At 42.6% G+C, this 24341-nt stretch overlaps 2 protein-coding genes across 8 annotated transcripts in view; one reads left to right on the forward strand and one right to left on the reverse strand.

Annotated features, from left to right (window-relative positions):
* The window catches only part of RRAS2 (RAS related 2), a 72025-nt gene extending 68635 nt beyond the window's left edge, over window positions 1-3390 (forward strand). For 2 of the 5 annotated variants that reach the window (XM_079928894.1, XM_079928898.1), the window contains exon 6: window positions 877-2728. In XM_079928894.1, coding sequence (XP_079785020.1) covers window positions 877-1087 — 211 coding nt within the window. In that variant the 3' untranslated portion in view covers window positions 1088-2728. Of the gene's footprint in view, window positions 1-876 lie in introns of all 5 variants that reach the window. The other 3 variants (XM_079928896.1, XM_079928897.1, XM_079928895.1) reach the window with 3 other exon arrangements.
* Window positions 3391-16009: 12619 nt separating this feature from the next.
* SPON1 (spondin 1) overlaps window positions 16010-24341 on the reverse strand; it is a 312023-nt gene continuing 303691 nt past the window's right edge. Inside the window, exons 10-14 of one of the 3 annotated variants that reach the window (XM_079928893.1) lie at window positions 23996-24166; window positions 23745-23912; window positions 22720-22884; window positions 20441-20704; window positions 16010-18578 (exon numbers count right to left, since the gene is read on the reverse strand). In XM_079928893.1, the coding sequence (XP_079785019.1) occupies window positions 18415-18578; window positions 20441-20704; window positions 22720-22884; window positions 23745-23912; window positions 23996-24166 (932 nt within the window). In that variant the 3' untranslated portion in view covers window positions 16010-18414. The remainder of the gene's footprint in view (window positions 18579-20440; window positions 20705-22719; window positions 22885-23744; window positions 23913-23995; window positions 24167-24341) is intronic. The other 2 variants (XM_079928891.1, XM_079928892.1) reach the window with 2 other exon arrangements.

The following is a 24341-nucleotide window of genomic DNA, read 5'->3' on the forward strand; positions in this document are numbered from 1 at the left end:
CTTGTTGCAGAGCACGGGCTCTAGGCACGCGGGCTTTAGTAGTTGTGGCATGTGGGCCCTAGAGTGCGTGGGCTTCAGAAGTTGTGGCACGTGGGCTCGGTAGTTGCGGCATGTGGGCTCTAGAGCACAGGTTCAGTAGTTGTGGCGCACAGGCTTAGTAGCTACGTGGCATGTGGAATCTTCCCAGACCAGGGATTGAACCCGTGTCCCCTGCATTGGCGGGCGGATTCTTAACCATTGTGCCACCAGGAAGTCCCACCAGTGCTTTTTAAAAATAATTTTTATTGCTTTTTTGAAATATTTAATCCTTGGTTTTGATCCTCAGAATTGATCCACATCCATCAGTCAGTCAGGAGTGAGGAAGGGGGTACATGAGACTTTTTTGTGCCAGAGGCTGTTAGACATTTGAACATAACAAAATCTTCTTTAATCCTCGTAGCAACTGTGAAAGGTAGGGTTTTATTATCCCTCCTAAAAAAACACCCCTCAGAGAGGTCAACTAACTTGTTTAATACAGATTTGTAGTTACGAAGTGGCAAAACCAGGATAGGAATGGCATACCTCATAAGGGCAGGTACTTTAGTGATGGATGTTCATTCCTAAGGATACCTTAGAGTCATGGAATTTCAAACTGGGAAGGGAATTTAGAGGTTGTTGAATTCAGCATCTCACCTAATTGAATACTCACCCATAAATGAAACTCAGACAGCTTTGCTTATGCTCATGTTGAAGCATTTGTACCTCCCTGCCCCCAAAGATTTGCTTTGACTCCCTAGCTGAAATTTAACATTGAAAAGCATATGCACATAAACCAGACTCATCCAACAATAACCTGCATTTATAATAATGTATTACCAAAAAGTCAATTATCTATAGGTTTTTCTATCTTACAGGAAATTTCAAGAGCAGGAATGTCCTCCTTCACCAGAACCAACACGGAAAGAAAAAGACAAGAAAGGCTGCCACTGTGTCATTTTCTAAGAATCCCTTGAATTTTAGCTACCAACTGCCAGGAAAAGCCCTCATCTTCTCCTTCTCTCCTTACAGTTTACATCATGTTGGTACCTTTCTAGCCTTAGATAAATGATCACCGTGGTAGCCTTAGACCAAGAAGCTGGCTAATCCTTTCCATGAAGCTGATCCAATGGTCAGTCAAGACAGATTTAAAGGAAACACTAAGGCTGCTTCAAAGATTATCTGATTCCTTTAAAATGGATATCTATATACATAGACACATTCTTTTTTTAAGGGCTTACTTTTAATAGGGATGGATCAGTTTTGGAACCTAAGCTGTTTGCCAAGCTGAAGTCATAGGTTGTGAAATAACTTTTAACTTCTGGAATCATATTGCCTACTGTTACTCTAAATAGAAACATAGGGAGTTTTAAAAAAATGTGAATTTTTGCCTATCTCTAAAAATTTTGATGTCAACTTTAGTTAACCTTAAATACACTGAATTGAATCCACAAAAGTGAGACATCTCAGACCTTTACTGATGCTATAGCCTTTTGTTTTCCAGTGGCCAAAATACCAAAATGCCTACTGTATTTATAGGTTAAAAACTGCGTGTAAAGCCTTTACTATTATTCCTAAAGATAATATTCTGTGTGGCCAAATATTTGGACTCATTCTGGACTTAGGCATTTTAGTGTTCTTGGTTTTTTAATTTAACTCTTTTCACAGCCATGTTGAGAGTAAAAATAAATAATTTCTGTCTGTCTTCCTTTTCAAGTATTTCTGGATAAGGGATTCAAAAAAACTAAAACTGTTTTTGTTTGTAATATAAAATATGGAATTGATCTTTCCAGGGTCAGAGATGATTAATGTTTTGCTATATACTTTTATACATTATTTTCTTATCAAACTAGTTAACAAGTATTTTTATATGTTTGTAAGCAAATATGCTTTCACAGCATACCTTGTGTATATGTAAAGATAAGTATTTAATTCTCACTTCACTTTTAGCTGACAAAGGAAAAAAAGTGAAAACTACAGAAACTGTGGTAGAACCTTACATGCTGTTCTGGTCCTGGTTGTACCCACCTTTGGCCAGTCACATAGCTACTCAAGAAACCTTCCCAATAGAGTACAACAGGATGAGAATCTGAAATCACTTCCGATATCCCCCACTAGATATTGACTGCTATATCAAGTAGTAAATGGTAAAACTTTTAATTGACAATTAGTATAACTGTGGGTGACTTCTGATTTTGTTTTTAATTCTGTGGATTGTGTTTAAACAATTCAAAAGTATGTTCCTGATTTTGAGATACTAAGTGGTATTGCACAGTTGTCACTTTATTGAATGTGTACAACAGTTCCATGAAGATTATAAAGCATACCCTTGTATAGCTTCAGGTGCTAGAATTAAAATCGATCTGTTATCACAAGATGATGCTTGATGACTTGTTATTTTGGTGGTTTATTGAAGGAATGAGTGTTGGAGGAAACTTATTTTCATAGCTCTATGCCTTTTCCTGAGGATTTGAATCTAAGATCAATACTGGATATTTAGTAGGTGAACTTGAAGTGAATTGGCTTGGTGTTTTTAGTGATTTCCTGAATATTTTCTTAAGTCATTGTTTCTTTAACTTTTTCTATGAAGTGCTCCTGACAGAGATTTCTCACTGTAGAGGGGAGAGGAGGGTGAATACATACACATATACTCTCTCTGAGTATGATGCCTAAAACAGCTGAAGCAAAGCACACAAATTTATTTGAATGTTAATTAAAATTACTGCCCAGGAAGATACCACATTTATCCCCTGGCTTTTGGTGCTATAGCACTATCTTGTATCCTTGTTAGTACTTTCAGTTGGGGAAGTTTTTTTTATTTATCGTTGGTAACTTCAGATAATAAGAGATAGTCTATACAACATTCATATTTAGTGGGAAACCTTTTATTTTGTTCTGAGTAGATGATTTATAACAAAGCAGCCTAAAAGTTAAATTTTGTTATCTCAGTTTACTTTTTTTCTCTCTATGCTTTACTTTGGATAATTTTTATTCCTACATCTTCAAGTTCCCTAACGTTTTCTTCTGCAGTTATTCAATCTGCTGTTAATCCCATCCAATGAATTTTTCATTTCAGACCTGACGTTTTTTCCTCCTGTAGAAGTCCTGGTTTTTAAAAAATATATCTTCTGTTTCTTTCCTCGTTATGTTCATGTATTTCTCTTATCCAGCCCCTCTCAATTGAGTTCCCAGAGAATTGGGTCTAATGCCTTATCTGTTGTATGTAGTGAATTAACTTCTGTGCATCTGGAATGGTTCTAGCTGTGTACCATCCTTGGGAGAATTGAGAAAATAATCCCTCAAATAACTTTTTGTACTGCTTAATTCTCTCGCAGAACCCTGGTTGAGAAAGGCTGCTTTGAATATTTGAACATGGTTACAATAGCTGTTTAACATCCTTGTCTGCTGATCATGTCTGTAAGTTTTGGATCTATTTCTATTGACTGATTTTTCTCTAGTTATGGTCTCATTTTCCTGCTCGTTCACATGTCTAGTAAGTTTTTATTGATATTAGATGCTGGACATTGTGTATTTTATGTTGTTGGGTGCCTAGATTTTGTTGCCTTCATCTAAAGATTCTTGGGCTTTGTTCTGGTAGTCAGTTAATTTATTTGTAGTTGTTTGATCCTTTCAAGGCTTGTTTTTTAAGCTTCATGCAGACTCAAGTAGCTTTTTTCCCAGGATAGTTTAGCTCCACTACTAAGGTGTGGCCTTTTTGGGGTCTCTGCTGAATGCCCTGTGTAATCACTGAGGACTCCAGTTTGGCTCATGGGAACTCAGACAATTCCCAGCCTCATATGAGCTCTGGGGAAACCATTCTATTCGCAGCTCCTGTGTCATTCTTTCCCTAGCCTCCTGGAGTTTCACCCTATACATGCATATGTTAATATTTAGCAAAGCCTCGTTGACCCTCTGCATATTTTTGGAGCTCTTTCTCTGTTTGGCTCTCTCTCCTCCAGAACTTTGTCCTGCAGCTTTCAGCTGCTGCAAACTCCCTGATCTCCAGTGTCTGTCTTTTTAGCTCAGGGAAACATTTGTGACCTGCTTGGAATCCCCTATCCCCTCTGCAATCTGGAATGTGTCTCTAGGCAGAGAGCCAGGACAGTCTTAAGGTTTAGTTTATTTGTTTTTCTTCCATCAGGGATTGTGGTCCTGTGCTGCCTGGTGTATAATGTTTGAAAACAGTTGTTTCACATATTTACTCTAGTTTTCTGATTGTCTAAGGTAGGAGGATAAAATGTGGTTCATGCTACTCCACAACCGGAAGCTGAGGTCGTTCGCATTTGATTTCCATCATATAATCAGAGGTACCTTGTAGCCATCAATCTATGACTTGAAATCTTTTCTCACAGAGAATGGCCAGTCTTGTGACACGAATAGTCCTTGTCTGTGTGGCCATTGTGTTTTCCTCTCTAGCTTGGGGGCCGGCAAACTTTTTCTCTAAAGGGCCGGTTCGTAAATAGCACCTTGGGCTTTGCAGGCCATGTGGTTTTTGTCCCAGCCCCTTAGCTCTACCATTGTAGTGCCAAAGCAGCCATGAACAATGTATAAATGAAAGAATGTGGCTGTGTTCCAATGAAACCTTATTTGTGGACACTGAAGTTGGTATTTCATATAATTTTCTTTCTTCTTCCTTTTTTTTTAAAATTATTTATTTGGCCGCACCAGGTCTTAGTTGCGGCATGCAGGATCTTCCTTGCGGCACGTAGGATCTTTCAGTTGGGGCCCACGGGCCCACACGATTGCACATGCGATCTTTTAGTCGCGGCCTGCAGGATCTAGCTCCCTGACCAAGGTTTGAACCTGGGCCCCCAGCATTAGGAGCACGGAGTCTTAGCCACTGGACCACCAGGGAAGTCGCCATGTCATTTTCGTGTGTCATGAAATATTAATCTTTTGAATTCTTTTCAAAAATTCATTTAAAATTGTAAAGATAATTCTGTACAAAAACAGATGGCAGACTGGATATGATCTGTGGGCCATGGTTTGCCAATCCTGCTCTTTAGCACATTTAGCATTTGAAATTACACTCCCAACTTCAGACTCTCTTATGAATGTGGAAATTCTTTCAAGCAGGATTTCCTGAATTAACAGTCATGAATTTCTGTCCTAGGAATTTTCTCCCTATATTGTTTGTTTAGGGCTTTACAGTGTTTCAGAGTTGAACATTATGCCCTATTGACACACCTCTTACACTGATGATTCTCTAAATTTGGGACTTCAGAGTTTTGTTTTATATATATATATACTTTATCCTTTGACTATTAAAATTCAGTGTAACAGGGCTTCCTTGGTGGCGCACTGGTTCAGAGTCCGCCTGCCAATGCAGTGGACACGGGTTCGTGCCCCAGTCCAGGAAGATCCCACATGCCGCGGAGCGGCTGGGCCCGTGAGCCATGGCCGCTGAGCCTGCGCGTCCGGAGCCTGGGCTCCGCAACGGGAGGGGTCACGACAGTGAGAGGCCCACGTACCGCAAAACAAAAAAAAAAAATTCAGTGTAACAAAGTTGTATATACTTAAGGTCTAACTTGTTTCTCCTCTAACTGTTCGTCACCACTTGGTTTAATTTCTTTCTTTCCCATTCCTATACATAGTGATGCCATTGAACAGGTAACTGGCAGGTAAATGGGAGATGATGATAAAGTGATCACTTTTCAATATCATTCAAACACTTAAAGGTACTTAACCAGTGACTGCTTATAAAGTTTCAAAGTACGTTTTAGAAAAAAGGCATTTTAATTTTTTTTTAATTTTATTGGAGTATAGTTGATTTACAATGTTGTGTTAGTTTCAGATGTACAGCAAAGTGATTCAGTTACACATACATTTATTCTTTTTTAGATTCTTTTCTCATATAGGTTATCACAGAATACTGAGTAGAGTTCCCTGTGCTATACAGTAGGTCCTTGTTGGTTATCCATCTTACATATATCTTACATAGTGTGTATATGTTCATCCCGAGCTCCTGATTTGTATCTCCCCACCAAGTTTCCCCTTTGGTAGTCATAAGTTTATTCTTGATACCTGTAAGTCTGTTTCTGTTTTATAAGTAAGTTCATTTGTATCATTTTTAAAAAATGAGATTCCACATATGAGTGATATCATATGATATTTGTCTTTCTCTGTCTGAATTACTTCTCTTAGCATGATAATCTCTAGGTCTATCCATGTTGCTGCAAACGGCATGATTTCATTCTTTTTTATGCCTGAATAATATTCCATTGTACATATGTACCACATCTTCTTTATCCATTACTCTGTCAATGGACATATAGGTTGCTTCCATGTCTTGGCTTGTAAAATAGTGCTGCAGTGAACATTGGGGTGCATGTATCTTTTCGGATTATGGTTTTCTCTGCGTATATGCCCAGGAGTGGGATTGCTGGATCATATGGTAGTTCTGTTTTTAGTTTTTTAAGGAACCTCCATAGTGTTCTCCATAGTGGTTGCACCAATTTACATTCCCACCAGCAGTATAGGAGGGTTCCCTTTTCTCCACATCCTCTCCAGCATTTATTGTTTGTAGACTTTTTGATGATGGCCATTCTGACTGGTGTGAGGTGATACCTCATTGTAGTGTTGATTTGCATTTCTCTAATAATTAGTGATGTTGAGCATCTTTTCATGTGCTTTTGGCCATCTGTATGTCTTCTTTGGAGAAATGTCTACTTAGATCTTCTGCCCATTTCTTGATTGGGTTGTTTGTGTATTTTTTGACTTGGAGCAGGATGAGCTGTCTGTATATTTTGGAGATTAATCCCTTGTCGGTTGCTTCATTTGCAGATATTTTCAACTCATTCTGTGGGTTGTCTTTTCATTTTGTTTATGGTTTCCTTTGCTTTTAAGTCTAATTAGGTCCCATTTGTTTATTTTTGTTTTTATTTTCATTACTCTAGGAGGTGGGTCAAAAAAGATGTTGCTGCGATTTATGTCAGAGTGTTCTGCATATGTTTTCCTCCAAGAGTTTTATATTTTTATAGTGTCTGACCTTACATTTAGGTCTTTGATCCATTTTGAGTTTATTTTTGTGTTTGGTGTCAGGGAGTGTTCTAATTTCATTCTTTCACATGTAGCTGTCCAGTTTTCCCAGCACCACTTATTGAAGAGACTGTCTTTTCTCCATTGTATATTCTTGTCTCCTTTGTCGTAGATTAATTGACCATACATGTGTGGATTTATTCCTGGGCTTTCTATCCTGTTCCATTGATCTAATATATTTCTGTTTTTGTGCCACTACCATACTATTCTGATGACTGTAGATTTGTAGTATAGTCTGAAGTCAGGGAGCCTAATTCCTCCAGCTCCGTTTTTCTTTCTCAAGATTGTTTTAGCTATTTGGAGTTTTTTGTGTCTCCATATAAATTTAAAAATTTCTTCATTCTAGTTCTGTGGAAAATACCATTGTAATTTGATAGGGATTGCATTGAATCTGTAGATCGCCTTGGGTAGTATAGTAATTTTGACATTATTGATTCTACCAATCCAAGAACATGGTGTATCTTTCCATATGTTTGTGTCATCTTCGATTTCTTTCACCAGCGTTTTACAGTTTTCAGAGTGCAGGTCTTTTGTCTCCTTAGGTAGGTTTATTCCTGGGTATTTTATTCTTTTTGATGCAGTGGTAGATGGAATTGTTTCCTTAATTTGTCCTTCTTATCTTTTGTTGTTAGTGTATAGGAAGATGCAACAGATTTCTGTGTATTAATTTTGTATCCTGAAACTTTACTGAAATCGATGAGCTCTAGTAGTTTTCTGGTAGCATCTTTAGATTTTCTATGGGTAGTATCATGTCATCTGCAAACAGTGACTGCTTTACTTGTTCTCCAATTTGGATTCTTTTTATTTCTTCTCTGATTGCCATGGCTAGGACTTCCAAAACTGTGTTGAATAGAAGTGGTGACAATGGACATCCTTGCCTTGTTCCTGATCTTAGAGGGAATGCTTTCAGCTTTTCGTCGTTGAGAATGGTGTTAGCTTTGGGTTTGTCATATACGGTCTTTATTATGTTAAGGTAGGTTCCCTCTGTGCCCACTTTCTGGAGAGTTTTTTCATAAATGAGTGTTGAATTTTGTCAAAAGCTTTTCCTGCATCTACTGAGGTGACCATATGGTTTTTATTCTTCAGTTTGTTAATGTGGTGTATCACACTGATTGATTTGCGGATATGGAAGAATCCTTGCATCCCTGGGATAAATCCCACTTGATCTTAGTGTATGATCCTTTTAATGTATTGTTGGATTTGGTTTGCTAATATTTTGGTCAGTATTTTTATGTCTGTGTTCATCAGTGATATTGGCCTGTACTTTTCTTTTTTTGTGGTATCTTTTGTTGTGGTATCAGGGTAATGGTGGCCTCATAGAATGAGTTCAGAAGTGGTCCTTCCTCTGCAGTTTTTGAAAGAGTTTCAGAAGGATAAGTGTTAACCCTTCTCTAAATGTTTGATAGAATTCACCTGTGAAGCCATCTGGTCCTGGACTTTTGTTTGTTGGGAGTTTTTATTTTTAATTAATTAATTAATTATTTTTTGGCTGTGTTGGGTTTTCACTGCTGTGCGCGGGCTTTCTCTAGTTGCGGCGAGTGGGGACTACTCTTCATTGTGGTGTGTGGCCTTCTCATTGTGGTGGCTTCTGTTGTTGTGGAGCATGGGCTCTAGGCACGTGGGCTTCAGTAGTTGCAGCACGTGGGCTCAGCTGTTCTCAGTAGTTGCAGCACGTGGGCTCAGCTTGTGGGCTCTAGAGTGCAGGCTCAGCTGTTCTGCAGCATGTGAGATCTTCCCGGACCAGGGCTCAAACCTGTGTCCCCTGCATTGGCAGGCAGATTCTTAACCACTGAGCCACCAGGGAAGTCCCTCTTGAGAGTTTTTTAATCACGGTTTCAGTTTCAGTATTATGATTGGTCTGTTCATATATTCTTCCTGGTTCAGTCTTGGGAGATTGTTCCTTTCTAAGAAATTGTCCATTTCTTCTAACTTGTCCATTTTATTGGCATAGAGTTGTTTGCAGTAGTCTCTTATGATGTTTTGTGTTTCTGTGGTGTCAGTTGTAACTTTTCCTTTTTCATTTCTAACTTTATTGATTTGAGTCCTCTCCCTTTTTTTCTTGATGAGTCTGGCTGAAGGTTTATCTATTTTGTTTATCTTCTCAAAGAACCAGCTTTTAGTTTCATTGATCTTTGCTATTGTTCTCTTCATCTTTATTTCATTTGTTTCTGCTCTGATCTTTATGATTTCTTTCCTTTCAAAACTTTGGGTTTTGCTTGTTCCTTTCTCTAGTTACTTTAGGTATAGGGTTAGGTTGTTTATTTGAAGTTTCTTTTGTTTCCTGAGGTAAGATTGTATTTCTATAAACTTCCTTCTTAGAACTGCTTTTCCTGTGTCCCATAGGTTTTGGATCGTTGTGATTTTTCTCTGGTATTTTGTGATATCTTCTTTGATTTCTTCAGTGATCCACTGACTGTTTAGTAACATATTGTGTAGCCTCCATGTGTTTGTGTTTCTTACAGCTTTTTTCCTGTAGTTGACTTCTGATCTCATAGCATTGTGGTCAGAAAAGATACTTGATGTGATTTCAATTTTCTTAAATTTATTGAGGCTTGATTTGTGGCCCACGATGTAATCTGACTTGGAGAATGTTCCATGTGCTCTTGAGAAGAAAGTGGATTCTGCTGTTTTTGGATGGAATGTTCTATAAATATAAATTAAGTCCATTCAGTCTAATGTATCTTTTAAGGCCTGTGTTTCCTTATTGATTTTCTGTCTGGATGATCTGTCCATTGATGAAAGTGGGGTGTTAAAGTCACCCACTATTATTGTGTTACTGTTGATTTCTCCTTTTATGGCTGTCAGCATTTGCCTTATATATTGAGGTGCTCCTGTGTTGGGTGCATATGTATTTACAATTGTCATATCTTGTTCTTGGCTTGATCCCAGGGTCTTTATGTATTGTTCTTTTTTGTCTGTTGCAACATTCTTTATTTTAAAGTCTATTTTGTCTGATAATGAGTATTGCCACTCCAGCTTTCTTTTGATTTACATTTGCATAGACACCTTTTTCCCATCCCCTCACTTCCAGTCTGTATGTGTCCCTTGATCTGAAGTGGGTCTCTTATAGACAGCATATATATGGGTTTGGTTTTGTATCCATTCAGCCAGTCTGTGTGTTTTGGTTGGAGCATTTAATCCATTTACATTAAAGATAATTATCGATATGAAGGTTCTTTCTGCCATTTTGTTAATTGTTTTGGATTTGTTTTGGAAGTCTTTTTCTTCTCCTCTGTTTTTGTGATTTGGTGTCTGTCTTCAGTGATGTGTTTAGATTGCTTTTTCTTTTTTGTGTGTGTATTTAACATAGATTTTTGGTTTGTGGTTCCCTTGAGGTTTTGATATAGCAGTCTATACATAAACAAGACTGTTTCAAGTTGTTGATCTCTTCATTTCAAACGCATTTCCAATATCCTGCATTGGTACTCTCCTCACGATTGCTGGTTTTGAAACTATATTTGTGTGTGGATGATTTCCTGCCTTTACTTTATATTTGCCTTTACCAGTGAGCTTTCTCATTCATAATATTCTTGACTCTAGTTTTGGCTTTTTATTTTCCGCCTAGAGAAGTTCCTTTAGTATTTGTTGTAATGCTGGTTTGGTGGTGCTGAATGCTCTTAGCTTTTGCTTGTCTGCAAAACTTTTGATTCTCCATCGAATCTGAATCAGAGTCTTGCTGGATAGAGGATTGTTGGTTGTAGTTTCTTCCCTTTCATCACTTTAATCGTTCACTCCCTTCTGGCTTGTAGAGTTTCTGCTGAAAAATCAGCTGATAACCTTATGGGGGTTCCCTTGTATGTTATTTGTTGCTTTTCCCTTGTTGATTTTAATACTTTTTTCTTTGTCTTTAATTTTTGTCAATTTGATTAATATGTGTCTTGGCATGTTCCTCCTTGGGTTTATCTTGTGTGGAACTCTCTGCACTTCCTGGACTTGAGTGAGTGATTCCTTTCTTATGTTAGGGAAGTTTTCGACTCTAATCTCTTCAAATATTTTCTCAGGCCCCCCCCCTCTCTTTTCTGGGACCCCTATAATGCGAATGTTGGTGTGTTTAATGCTGTCCTAAAGGTCTCTGAGACTGTCCTCATTTCTTTTCATTCTTTTTTCCTTATTCTTTTCTGTGGAAATGATTTACACCATTCTGTCTTTCAGCTCACTTATTTTCTGCCTCAGTTACTCTGCTATTGACTCCTTCTAGTGTATTTTTGATTCCAGTTATTGTATTGTTCATCTCTGTTAGTTCTTTAAATCTTCTAGCTCTTTGATAAACACTGCTTGTAATTTCTCAGCCTGTGCCTCCATTCTTTTTCCAAGATCTTGGATCATCTTTACTATCATTACTGTAAATTATTTTTCAGGTAGGTTGCCTGTCTCCACCTCATTTAGTTGTTCTTGTGAGTTTTTATCTTGTTCCTCCGTCTGGAATATATTTCTCTGTCGTCTCATTTTGTCTGAGTTTCTTTGTTTGTGGTCTCCTTTCCGCTGGCTGGAGGATCATAGTTCCTCTTGCTTCTGGTGTCTGCCCTTTGGTGGGTGAGGTTGGTCTAGGGGCTTGTGCAGGCTTCCTGGTGGGAGGGACTGCTGCCTGTGGGCAGAGCTGTGTTAAGGGATGTGTTTATAGGTAGCTGTGAGCTCAGTGTGGCATTAGGCACCCTGTCTGCTGATGGGTGGGGCTGTGTTCCTATCCTGTTGGTTGTTTGGCCTGAGATCTTGCAGCACTGGAACCTGAGTAGGGCCAGGTCTTGACGCCAAAATGGCAACCTTCAGGAGCGCTCACACCTATCAGTATTCTCTGGGGCTTCTGCCACTGGTGTCCTTGCCCCCCGCAGTGAGCCACAGTGGATCCCTGCCTCCCCAGGATACCCTCCAAGACTCGTAAGTAGGTCCAGCGTCGGCTTCTATGGAGTTACTGCTTTGTGCTGGGTCCCAGTGTATGTGAAACCTTGTGTGTGCCCTCCAAGAGTGGAGTCTGTGTTTCCCCCAGTCCTGTGGGCCTCCTGCACTCAAGTCCTGCCTGGGCTTCAAAGCTAAATGCCTTGGGAATTCCTCCTCCTGATGCCAGACCCTTAGGCTGGGGAGCCTGATGTGGGGCTCAGGACTCTCACTCTTGTGGGAGAATCTCTGTGATATGATTATTTTCCAGTTTGTGGGTCGCCCATCCAGCAGGCATGGGATTTGATTATGTTATGAAAGTGCCCCTCCTGCTGTGGCTTCTAAAAGCATTTTAATTTGAACAGATTTCTTTGTGTAAGGCTTTATTGGGTGTTCTGGGGAATGGATAGATTTCCTTCCTACAAATTACTCAGTGTCTAGTGGAGGAAGATGCAGAGTGACAAAAACAAATGCCGAGAGGGTAGAGTTAAGGCAGAGTTTGAGGAGTGTGCAGAAAGTTCTCAGGTCCAGCAGAAGTGATACTTTATATTCCTCCTAGAAAATCTGAGGGAGCTTTGCTTCTTAATTAGAAGTGATGTTTTCGCTGGAGCTTGACAGATTGGTAGGCTTTGAGGTGGGAAGAGAGGAGAAGAGTGAGGTGTGGAATGGCTGGGGAAAAGCCTGGGCAGAAGCACAGAGCTGGCAGCATGCAGGGCGTATTCTGGGATTGGAACCTTAATCTAAAAGGATTTTAATGCAGTGGGGAAAAAATTACAGAGTAGACTGGGCTTGGGTTGTGGAGGGCTTTAAATATGACGGCCCTTCTGTATATAATGGGAACCTGCCAAGGTTTCTGAACAGGGAGTGCCCGAATTCAGTCTAGTGTAGTACGCATGATGGACAGGTATGGAGTTAAGGAGGGGTGGTTAGATGAGAGGTTATTGGAATTATGGAGTCTGTTCTCTTTCCATTTGTTCTGCTACTTTTGTCTAACCCCCCTGTCTCACACCCATGTTATTGCAGTAGTCTGTGAAGTAGTCTTTATTTCCACTTTGCCCCCACAAAGCCGTTCCTTCAGTAGTCAAAGGGATCTTTTTTAGACCATAAATTAAATGTTACACTGCTGCTTAAAATCTGTCATCATCTCAATGCACTTGGACTAACATCTGAATCCCTCCCCATAGTGTACAAGGAAACCTTCTGCAGGATGTGTCATCTTCCTGCCTCTCACATTCAAGCTGACTTGCTCTCTCACACCCTAGCACTGGCGGAGTATTTTCCAAGTCACTTGCTTCCCTTGACTGTTGCCATTAGCTGTTTCACCCTTTTGCTCCTGGCTTAGGTGCCACCTCAGAGAGCCCTCTTTGACCACCCCATTCTAATTCCACACTGCCCTGTATTTACTTCATGACACTTACCCACCTGTGATTATTTTGTCTGTCTTGTCTGACCTGTACCTTAATATCATAAGCTCTGTGAGGGCAGAACTGTGTCTTTTGGGTTTACTGCTTTACCCACTTTGCCTGGCGTGTGCAGAAAACCATTTGATGAATGGATAAGGAGCACAGGCAACCTTCTGGTGATAGAAATAAAATATATGGTGATTGTGGCAGTTACATACAGCGTTAGTCCAGAAGGCACTGGGGAATGGGGACTGGAGCATGAAAGAAGAGGCAGGGGGTAAAAATGCAGATTTGGAATTGATCTATTTTGAGCTAATGATTGAGGAGGTGGGAGTGGATTGAGATAGAAGGTGTGTTTGAGAGGTCCAGGGTAACACTTTTGGGGAGAATGAACACTTAGGAAATTAAAAGATGAAAAGGCAGGAAAAAGCCAAGAGAAGCAGCCCATAATTGGAAAGACCCAGGAGACTATTGTCAAGGAAGCTGAGGGGTGGTAAAGAGCTTTGAGTGCTGTGCAAGGACTGGGGGGTAAGGGGCAGCAGTGCAGGTTTAGAGGTTGCTGATGAGTTTGAGAGATTTGTTTTGGTCAGTCTGCTTGGGGGACCAGATCATAGTGGGTTGTGGTGTGATTGGAGGAAAAGGAAGTGGGGGAAGTAAGTTTGGGTTACTACTCATAGAAATTCTGTGGCAAAGTCAGAGGGTGATGGGGCAGTTGAATTGCTTGATAGGGTAGGATGTTAGAGGCATAAGAAGAAGAGCCAGTGCAGGGCACTCGGTCATAGACACGTAGGTATGCGAGTCTGGAAGCAGCTATTACTGTTTAGGTACAGAAGCATTTGAGAGATTCAGAAGCTTGTGGTTCGCAGGCTTTCTGACTGGTGTGGCGTCGTGCAGTGCCGCTCAGACTGAGGTAAAGGGCCCGTTTAAAAAATGTTTAACCTTCACCATCGTGGAATGATACAATTTCCTAATGTAATACAAAACATGAACTGTTAGAAAAATAATCATACTCTCGGATATTGTGGCAATATCAAATTACTATAAAAGTTTCTGAATGCTTTTAATTTCTGTCTCTCATTGTAGGATGGTAACGAACAGTTTGTGGATGCTCCCAGGCTGCGGTCTCTCTTTCAGTAGCACTAATGTAGTAGGTGAGGGAGCAGGAGATCCAGGTGTTTTTCTTGAGTGGCCCACCTGAGTTCTTAGATGGGCTAGTGAGTTCCAGGTTAAGATCACCCAGTAGGAGTCACATGCTAACACTAGCAAAAAGTAGAGACTCTACTTTTATAAACTCCAAGTGGAGTAAACAAGTCAGTAGCCTTGAATAAGATGTTGGCCCCTTTCCCTTCTAATACTTAAAATTACTTGAAGTAAAAGAAAACTGTATAAACACATAACAGTTAAACTATGAGGATTATTACCTTGAATAGGAGTACTGTTAAAATACGAGAACTTTTACCAATCAGTTCTAAAGCCAGGAAGTAGTTAAAGCACACATTCTGAGTTTTATGAAGAATTCAGAGCAATATGAGAAAGTGATAATGATAGATAATGAATGCTATCTTCCGTTACGACATTACGTCGAGTGAAAAGTCTGGAATCGCGTTTTGCTCTGATGATGGCTGGGTAGAAGTACTGCATGTGTATTTTATTGGTCAGGACACTTAGAGTCGTAAGTGATAGAAATGCAGCTCAAGCCAGCTTTAGCACAAAGTGGGCATTTCTCGGTTTATGAGGAAGCAGGGGACTGGCGGGGTGAAACACATTCAGTGAATGGTAACTGCCAGGTTACCATCAGAACTCACTCTCAGGATGGGAACTGGCTAATTGTGGAGGTGGGGGAGAGAAACCCTTCAGTGTAAGAAAGCTTGTGACCAAGCCTGAGGCCAGAAAAGGTAAAACAACAGTAGTGGTTTGAAGCCAGGCTACCCGTGCTTAACCGTTGTACAACTCCTTCCTCGGCCCGACAGAGCGTACTGACAGTATTTCTAAAGCAGGGATGCCATCATTTAAATTTGGCATTTTAGTACAGACCTTTTGCTCACAGATTTCAAAAGATTTAAATTGGAAAATTGTCTTCATGCTCACTAGCATTCAGCTGCTGTTTATAGTTTGTTACGGTATCTCACTCTTTTTCAAAAGGGACTATTTTCATTCATTCTCCCTGCTTTGGGCAATATGAAAACAAAATGAATTGTCTGTTATGAAAATTAATAGCACCAAAGAGTGCAATGTCTTGTCTTCCGTGACTCTGTGTTGTAATTAGAGATTAAACATTTATATTTAGTCTTATTTGGACAATACTGTCCATTTCTTTAGGATATAAATATTTAACTCGGGGGAAAAAGGACTGCACAGTCCTACTACAGTTTAATATTTAACTCCTTTAAACTGAAACATGGGCTGTTAGGTCACAGAAGTAATTTGACATTGCGAATTTTTGTCTTGCCGTTTTAGCCATGGACTTGACCTGGACTAAGTTTCTGGAGAATTGTTGTCATGTGAGAATGTGTACGTATCCTTACTTCCTGGACGAAGTACACAGACCTTGACTATGCCTAAAACACGTTTCATACACAAAGTTCAAATTAAAAAAAGCACAAAATTGTTTAAATTTTTTCAGTTCTGGGTCTGAAGAAGCCCAGGCTTTATTCTTATTTGCTACAACAGATTTCCTTCAAATCATGCATTGGCAAGGTGACAGGTGAGTGACCCCATGTGTGGTGGGGAATATATCGCTGAACTTATTTTCATCTTAAAAATGTGGATGTAAATTGGAGTCCAAGTGGTTTGGCATTGATAAAAAAAAATATACACAACAATTACAGTTCTTTATATGGCAATTTTAAACTGGGTGTCTTATGATCTGTTTACTATCTCAGGTATCTCAAGTCCAAACAAATTTCATTTTTGTAGTAAAAAGTCTTTATTTCCAAAATGATTGGTTAGCCGGAGAAACTATAAACCACCTAACACAAGACTTTGGTAAGAAAGATCTGATGTTTCTTAAAAATTCCCCCTTGCAAACAAAAAAAGAGTTAACACTTATGTAACAAGAAACTTGTTACCCATTCTCAGCCATTAACCAGGTGCCTGGTTTTAAGTCTCCAAAATTTGGATTAAAAATGGGACCAAATAAGAACATGAGATACTAGGGTGGCTTGTCCTTAGAGTTACTTAGGAATTGCCATTATATGGAACTTTGATGATTTTCATGGGTTGAGAGGAAGGATGCGTCTGGGTAGCTAAGAGTAGTGTTGCAAAAGCGAGCAGATTCTGTATCAGGACTTTTTTTTGTCCAAGTAGAACTTAAACGTCTTATTTCTTTAAATTTTGTGCTGCTTTGTGGGAGGAGAAAGCAGTTCACTTAAGGATTTAAAAAATAACGTTGGAAACAACTCAAACCTCCAGAGAGCTCAGGAATTGGTAAGAGTGGTCCCTCCAGAATGAGGGTGCAAAAGGCATATCCTTTGCTGACTGTGATTGAAATGGAAACAATTGTTAAAAAGACCCAACCTTCTGAACACTGAATTAGTTTAAAACTAAAACACAAAAGACAGACCCAATGAGTTTTTTATTGAACAGTCTCTCTCTCTTGTGTTAAAGAAAATAGTACAGATTCAAGGCTATAGCATATATATATGTTGTGTTTGGAATGTCCTGATGTGTTTAATGCAGAGTCTTAAAGTAGTGTATTCAAAGCAATGTATGCATCTCATCCATGGTACATATTTGGATTAAGCACGATAAAGGCGGCCTGCAACAGAAATGAAACGGTAATTTTAACAATGAATGAGTAACAACTGCTGATGGACGCAACTCGGTAAAATGACCTTTTACACTAATGCTTGATAGTCAGTCTCCCTGAATTTGGTGTGCTTATGAGTGCTCGGAAGGGGATGGAAAACCATGATCTTTCCCTATGGTTGTGTCAGAGGACCAGACCCCTGGTGTGGAGGGCTGACATAGGTTTGACTTCCCACCAGATTTTACGGCCAAGCTTGATTCTGCAACATTCCTTCCTCCCTAGATTTGTCGTCTTTCTTGGCCTCTGAAACACTTTTTCTAAGAAGCCCTCTCAAGTACAGAGATAGTATTTCTGTTGAAGGACTGGCTTGGTGGGCTGCAGACAGATTTAACAAAATGTTTGCATAACTGAAAAAATGTTTTCTTGTTAAAAACCGGTTTGAGAACTTAAAAGTCTGTGTTGGAAGATTTTAAAAACTCAGGTTTGGGACTGCTATAGAGGCTAGTTTTGCTGCCTTGGCCTTGGTTCTAGTCAGGATCTAATATCAGAAGGTTCGTAAGGCTGGCTTCCTAAGAGAATTGTGTCCAAAAAAACCCCAAAAAGAAGGGAAAAATGATTTCTAGACTTAGTACCTTTTACCTCAGGTGTAAGAACTGGTTACCTTATGTTCAAATAAAGCAGCCATCATTTCTTTCCTCTGGGGCATCAAGAACCAATATTAGGGGTTGAGATACATACGCATTTCTTGGTGAAAGAAGAAAAGCCACCCACCATCAGTGCTTCTCTTCATGTCTGCCAGCTGTTTTCCCCAAGAACTGTTGATGACTGAGGAGACTCAACAACGGGCCCTAAAGTTCCACTAAATGAGAAGAGACGAGCAAACAATAGTTTCCTGCAAGAGGGAGCAGGCCAGACGAGAATGAGGGGAATCTGCACTCCACCTGACGGGGACTGTCTCCCCCATGCTGCGCCCCGGCACCAGGCACAGAGTCATCTGCAGACAGTTGCCTCTCCGTGTGCAGGAGGCCAGGGTCTCTTTCCTGCCACCCAGGTGGGTGCTCCAGAGGAACACGTTTCCATTCAGTACAGGTGGCTGACACTACTCGTGCTGGATGAGGGCTGGCTGAGGATGAGGGAGCACCCCCTCAGTCTGTGCCCACCAAGAAGTGTACAGAAGGATGTCCCTGGCATCCACAAGACTACTGGGCAGACCGCACTGCAGAAATGAAAACTAGTGTACACGATTTAAATTGCCTTAAACAAACAAGCAAACAAACAATCCAGCCATTGGTGACTCTGAGGGGTCTAGAGTGCAGCCCTGGGAAACGTGTACCCTTGTTAACACGGGTGGACATGGCATGCTCTGATCTCCTTCTTGTCTTTGCAGCTGGTAAACTGGGAGCTTTTGAACCTTTTCTTGACAGTCATGTAGCGTTCCTGGATCCCGCCTCCACACAGCTTGGTGCATTCTGACCAGGCAGTCCATGGGCGCATCCTGCAGCCTGAAAGCATGAGAAGACCTGGTTAGGCCAGCAGACATGAGGAAAGAACAAGGAAGCTGAACTCTAGTAAACAGCTGTCAAACTTAGTTGGTTGTCTGGGCTTTTCTGCTCTTGTATGTAACGATTTGTTGAATTAAATAATGGCTAGAGTCCTTATTAGGGACTGTTAGCTTATACGTGACAGACTGCAGAAATTGGCCATAAATACTTTGCAGCTCTTCCCCATCGAGGGGCAGAGTCTGCTTCTCCACCTCTTGAATCTGGGCTTGGCTCTATGACTTGCTTTTGGCCAATGGGACATGAGCAAACATGGCTTGAAAAAAGTTGTCGGGAACCTTTCCACCACTATGTGAGCAAGCCTGGCTATCTGCTGGAGAGACCGAGTGGAGAGAGACTCCAGAAACACAGGTGAGGCCAATCTAGACCTTCCAGCCCCAGCTGAGCCACCACCTGACAGTAGCGACTTGTTTGTTTTGGGGTGGCTTGTTAATGCTGCAGCCACTCACGGAGCAGTTAACCACTCTCTCTTACGCTTTGCTCCCCCAGGTACTTAGCCTCTCAAGTACTAAGTTAACTCAGGTACAATTGATTATTTTTCCTGTGTAAATAGACATGACTTTCTCAAAGAAAACTTCCCTGACCCCAAGGTTAGATCTTTAAAAAAAAAAAAAACAGTGCTTCCATAGCACTCTATACATTACTCCATTGTAGATCCAATTAGTTACATTTATGATTATCCAGTCAATACTACGCTGAGTTTTATGTCATACTGCCTGCCTGGAACATAGTTGGGCATAATGTTTGTTGACTGGCCAACTGACTGCCATGTGCAATAGACAACTTTTCTTTTTTTTTTTTTGCGGTACGCAGGCCTCTCACTGTTGTGGCCTCTCCCGTTGCGGAGCACAGGCTCCGGACGCGCAGGCTCAGCGGCCATGGCTCACGGGCCCAGCCGCTCCGCGGCATGTGGGATCTTCCTGGACCGGGGCACGAACCCGTGTCCCCCGCATCGGCAGGAGGACTCTCAACCACTGCGCCACCAGGGAAGCCCTAGACAACATTTTGATATGGGAACAGCTCCCTAGTGGAAAGATAGTGAACTTCAGGTAGCTCCGCATATCTGCACTTCTCTAGTCCTAGATGGAGCTGTAATGTCTTAAGGAAGAGAAGAGAAAAGAAAAAAAAAGGGGTAATTTGAGCTGCACCTTTAAAAATAGAAACCCATTAACCTTCACTTATATGCGGCACCTTCCTTACCCACTCTAGGGAATCCAAAGACCATCAACTGGCCTGGACCCAAGACTGAGCGCGGATCTCCCCAGCTACCATTTCACCATTTTGCTGATGACGTTGCACTCTTGGCTTGGATCAGCTTATTCAGCAGTGAAGCTCTAGGTGGGATCTTTTTTTTTTTTTAAAGTCCTGGAACTCCTTCAGTTATGCAGGAGGAGGGGGACACACAATCTCTCTCCTGGGCTACAGAGAAAACTTAACCAGCCTCTGTGCCTCTGTTTTTGCCACCTCCAAACCACTCAGCACAGGCCTGTTAAAGTCACGCTGTTGCTTAAAACCTTCACCTACAGAATCAAGTCATCAGCAGGCCTTTCATGGTCTGGTCCCTACCCTACCTCTCCAGCTTGGTTTCCTGCCCCACCCCCCCACCCCCCCCCGCCATACTCTGTGTTCCTTCTGCCTTCCACTTACTACTTGAACATATCTTGTTCTTTGGTATCTCAGTGCCATTGTAATGACTACTCCTGCTGCCTGGGATGCCCTTGTTTTACTGGCAAACTCCTACAAGTTCTTCCAGACCCACTCTGCTTTGACATCTCCCTGAACGCCAGCCTCACACTTGGCAGTACCTGGAAACTGGTCCCCATCGGACTCCTCCCTCAGCTGCTCACTCCTCCGGCTCTCTCGGGCCTCCCTCCAGCGCAGCTTCTGGATGGATGGATTTCGGAGGCATTTCCGGATGCGGCACTTTTTCCGCTGCACAGTCTCCGGGCAGGGTGCACCTCCAAACTGAGGCTCCATTTGGATCATGCGGGTTCGAATCATGTGGCCTTTCCCACATGACTTGTTACATTCCGACCATTGGGACCACTCGGTGAGCTCACAGTCAATGGCTGGCAAGACACAGATGGGCGTGAGTATATCTCATGTCTGAAACAAGATATGGTCACTTATACTCTCCTTTGAACATCTCAACTAAAGCCTATGGGAAATGCAAAGCAGGTGCTGTTACCCCATTTTACAGAAGAAGAAACTGAGGCTCCAAGAGGCAGACTGACTTTATCCAGCCCACACGGTTGGTAAGCAGTAGATGCAGGATTGGTAAGCAGTAGATGCAGATCAAAACCCACATGCTATGCCCTCTTTATGATTTGAGGAGGCTTTTGGGGGGACCTTGAAGATTAGTTCAAAGCCTCTTGCCTTGCTCTCTAAGCTTCTAGAATATTGTCAAATTAGCCTCAAGTGGCACAGACTAGCTTCCCACAGCCAAGGACCCTGATTTTCTGAGGGAAGGCACAGTTCACTGGTGCCATTTTCCAGAGCTGCCCCCGTGGACTAATACTAAGGACATTGTGACTTCTGCAGTAAGACCCAGGCAGTGTTTCTTGTTCTCGATATCATCCTGGGTCTTATATATGGCAGTCTGCAAAAACCACAGGAGTCAGAAATAGGAAATTCAGTAGAGAAGAGGGGCAGTAGCAAGTGGTGTCATGGTTTATCATGGTAAGAGATCCAGCAGAGTCTTCTCATTAAGCCAGCATCTCACAAATGTGGACGAAAGATAACCCATTAGAGTGATTCTCAGGATGCTTCCTAGGGAGGCAAATGATTTTCAAACTCTGCTTCCCTTGCAAAGTGAGGGCCCGGCTGGATGGATCTAGGAAAAACTCATTTTGTTCATGGTCTTAGGCCTTTTCTCCCTGTGGGAGCTCAGGCAGCTTTCCCATCTGCAGCATGGGGATAATGTTATTTTTCTCATTAGGTTGTGAGAATTAAGTAATGCTCTCAGCCCAGTTTCTGGCCCACAGTAAGTGTTCCATAAATGTTCTTTTTCTTCTCCCTTCATTCACTGGACCCTGTGGATATAGAGTTTTGTTTAAGTCAGTAACAGTGTCTCAGAACATTCTGGAGCCCCAGCTCTGGTGAGCTGTGTTGAACACGGGGTAGATCTTAGTAAAAGCCCAAGGCTTTGTTTAGTTTGATGGTCTGGGTCATCTCCACACATGACTTTGGCTAAAACAGCTCAGGAACTGTAATATGTAACATTGGTGGAGGTCTGCACTTCCCAAGTCCAGTGCTTGGCACTTTGTACCAATTATGTGGTTTAATTCCCAGAGCAACCTAGGAAGTTTTTCTCACTGTTTTACAGATGAGGGACAGGGATGCTAAGTAGTGTGCTGAAGTTTATGCAGCCAGTAAGGGACAGAGCTAGGACCTGTCCCCAGGCATGCAGCCTGAGTAAGGGGAGGAAGCACAGAAGGCTGCAAGTGCATTTCAGAGAAAGCCCGAAAACAGATCTTAGCAAGTGTGTCTGACTTTCCACCACCTGAAAGGGAAGCTCTCATGGAAGACTAGCCAGAAAAATGGGCTCTCTCCTTGGAAATTAGTCCCCAGATAATAAACTCACCCTCATCTCCTCTCAAATCTCTGTGAGATTTGAGAGGAGATGAGGGTGGGCATGGAGCTTTTGAGCTTGTTGACTTGCTGGCCTGTCTTCTTATCAAGGCTGCAGAGGTGCAGGAGTCACTGGTTTAAAGTCTACCCTTTGGTCATGGGTAAATAAACTGGTCACAGGGAGGAGGAATAGAATTAAAAAGCTTGGAAAACCCCATGGGCCAGACAAGCCTCTAACTTGGAGGGGTGGAGAACTATGAAATACATTTTATCGAGCCTGTACTGTTTTCCATCTAAGCCTCCTGTTTTGACTTCACAGCCATTTACAATTTGGGTGTTTTGTAGATGGTTAGTGGGATCCCCTTTTACTACTGAGAAGATTGAGAGTTTAAATAACTTTGCTAACACAGAGATGCAGGGCCCAGCAAACAGTCATAACTGTACGAGCTAGCACAGGGCTGGTTAGCAGGAGGAGAGGAGGGGAGAGGTGGCTTCCAGAAGCTCCAGGACTTACGGCACTCGGGCAGCATGCACTTTTCCACTTGCTCCAGCGCCTCATTACAGTCCCCAAGTTCGGCTAGAGACTTGAGCATCCGCTGGCGGGTCCGCATGCCCTTCCCACAGGTCACGCTGCAGTCGCTCCACTCGGACCACGGGGACAGCAAGCAGGGGATGGTGTCTAGACCAAGAGCCAGGTTTGCCACTGAGAACAGGCTCCCTTTGCTTTCTTTGATCTGGTGCCCTGTATCCTTTGTCCCCCACTCAAGCCCCTTGAGTAAAGTGAAATTGACCAATGGGTTCGGATAACCGAAGTGACCCCCCCCCCGGAACCAGGAGTGGCTCCACAGGCCACTAACTGCTGCTCTTGTCACTCTCCTGCATCTCCTCTGATCCAGCTGGTGCTCATGCTGTGGCATCAGATGTGGCTCAGTAATAGGAATACAAGTCCCACCTGAAACACCCGTGAGGGTCTGAGTAGGATCTCACTAGAGACAGAAACATCCCACGTGCCCCAAGAACCATGCACTAAAAGATAGGCTCAATGATGTGTTTTTGGACACTTTGGTGCTGAAATCGCTAGAATGTGTATGTACTTGGCTATGTGTGTACATCTGTGTAGTGATGTGTGGGCCTGTGTGCATCTGTGCATAGAGGAGGGGTTGTAATGCTTTATGAGGCCACAGGCAAGTCCCCACATAGAACAAGAATGAGGGGGTCTGTGATGACTTGAGGAATGCACAACCTGCCTACATGTATTCCCCCCCCCTCCAAAAAAAAGATACTATGGGGCCCTATAAAACACAGCTACAGGTGAATTCTATCCAGAGGCCACCAGTTTGCCACCCCAGCATTGCTCAGAATGCCTCTCAAAGGAGGCCACTCTCTGGGTCTGGATGATGTCCTCACACCTATAGCTCTCGCTCCTAGAAGTGCCCTGCAAGGATGGGGGGGGGGTCCATATTTGCTCTTGCACCTGCCCAGCCTTGACAGTGGTAAGGGCTCCTGTCGTCCTCTGTCCCCTCTCCCACGCCCACTCACGGCACTCGGGCATCATGCACTTCTCTGCCTGAGACGTCTCCGCCTTGCACATGGAGCCGTCCGCCGGGCTCATCTTGACCATGCGGTGCCGCTTCTTCATGCCCATCCCGCAGGTGGCGCTGCACTCGTCCCACTCGCCCCACTCGGTCACCAGGCAGCTGCTGGGAGCTGGGAAGTCCGGCGGTGTTTAGCGTCACCTTGGCAGCCTCGGGAGCCCCGCGCCCGCCCCTCCCGCCCGGCCCCCCACTCACAGCACTCCTCGTTGACCGTGCACTTCTCCGTCTCCTCAGTGGGCAGCGTGCACACGGAGCCATCCTCCGGGAACTGCTTCACGTACCTCTCCCGGGACCGCATGCCAGTGCCGCAGGAGATGCTGCAGGGCGACCAGGTGATCCACTCGGACATGGTGCAGGTGGAGCCGTCTGCAACACAGGAGCAGATACTGCAGACCGGGCGCCACGACGCCGGGATCCGCACGACCAACGGAACCCCCCCAAAGGCGGGCGTCAAGAAGGCCAGCTGGCATTCAGGGGCAGTTAGGCAGTTGAGGATGGAAGTCGACATAAAAGGCACACATCTTTAAACTAGGAATTGTTC

Source organism: Stenella coeruleoalba (assembly GCF_951394435.1).
Source record: "Stenella coeruleoalba genome assembly, chromosome: 8".
Classification (NCBI taxonomy): domain Eukaryota; kingdom Metazoa; phylum Chordata; class Mammalia; order Artiodactyla; family Delphinidae; genus Stenella; species Stenella coeruleoalba.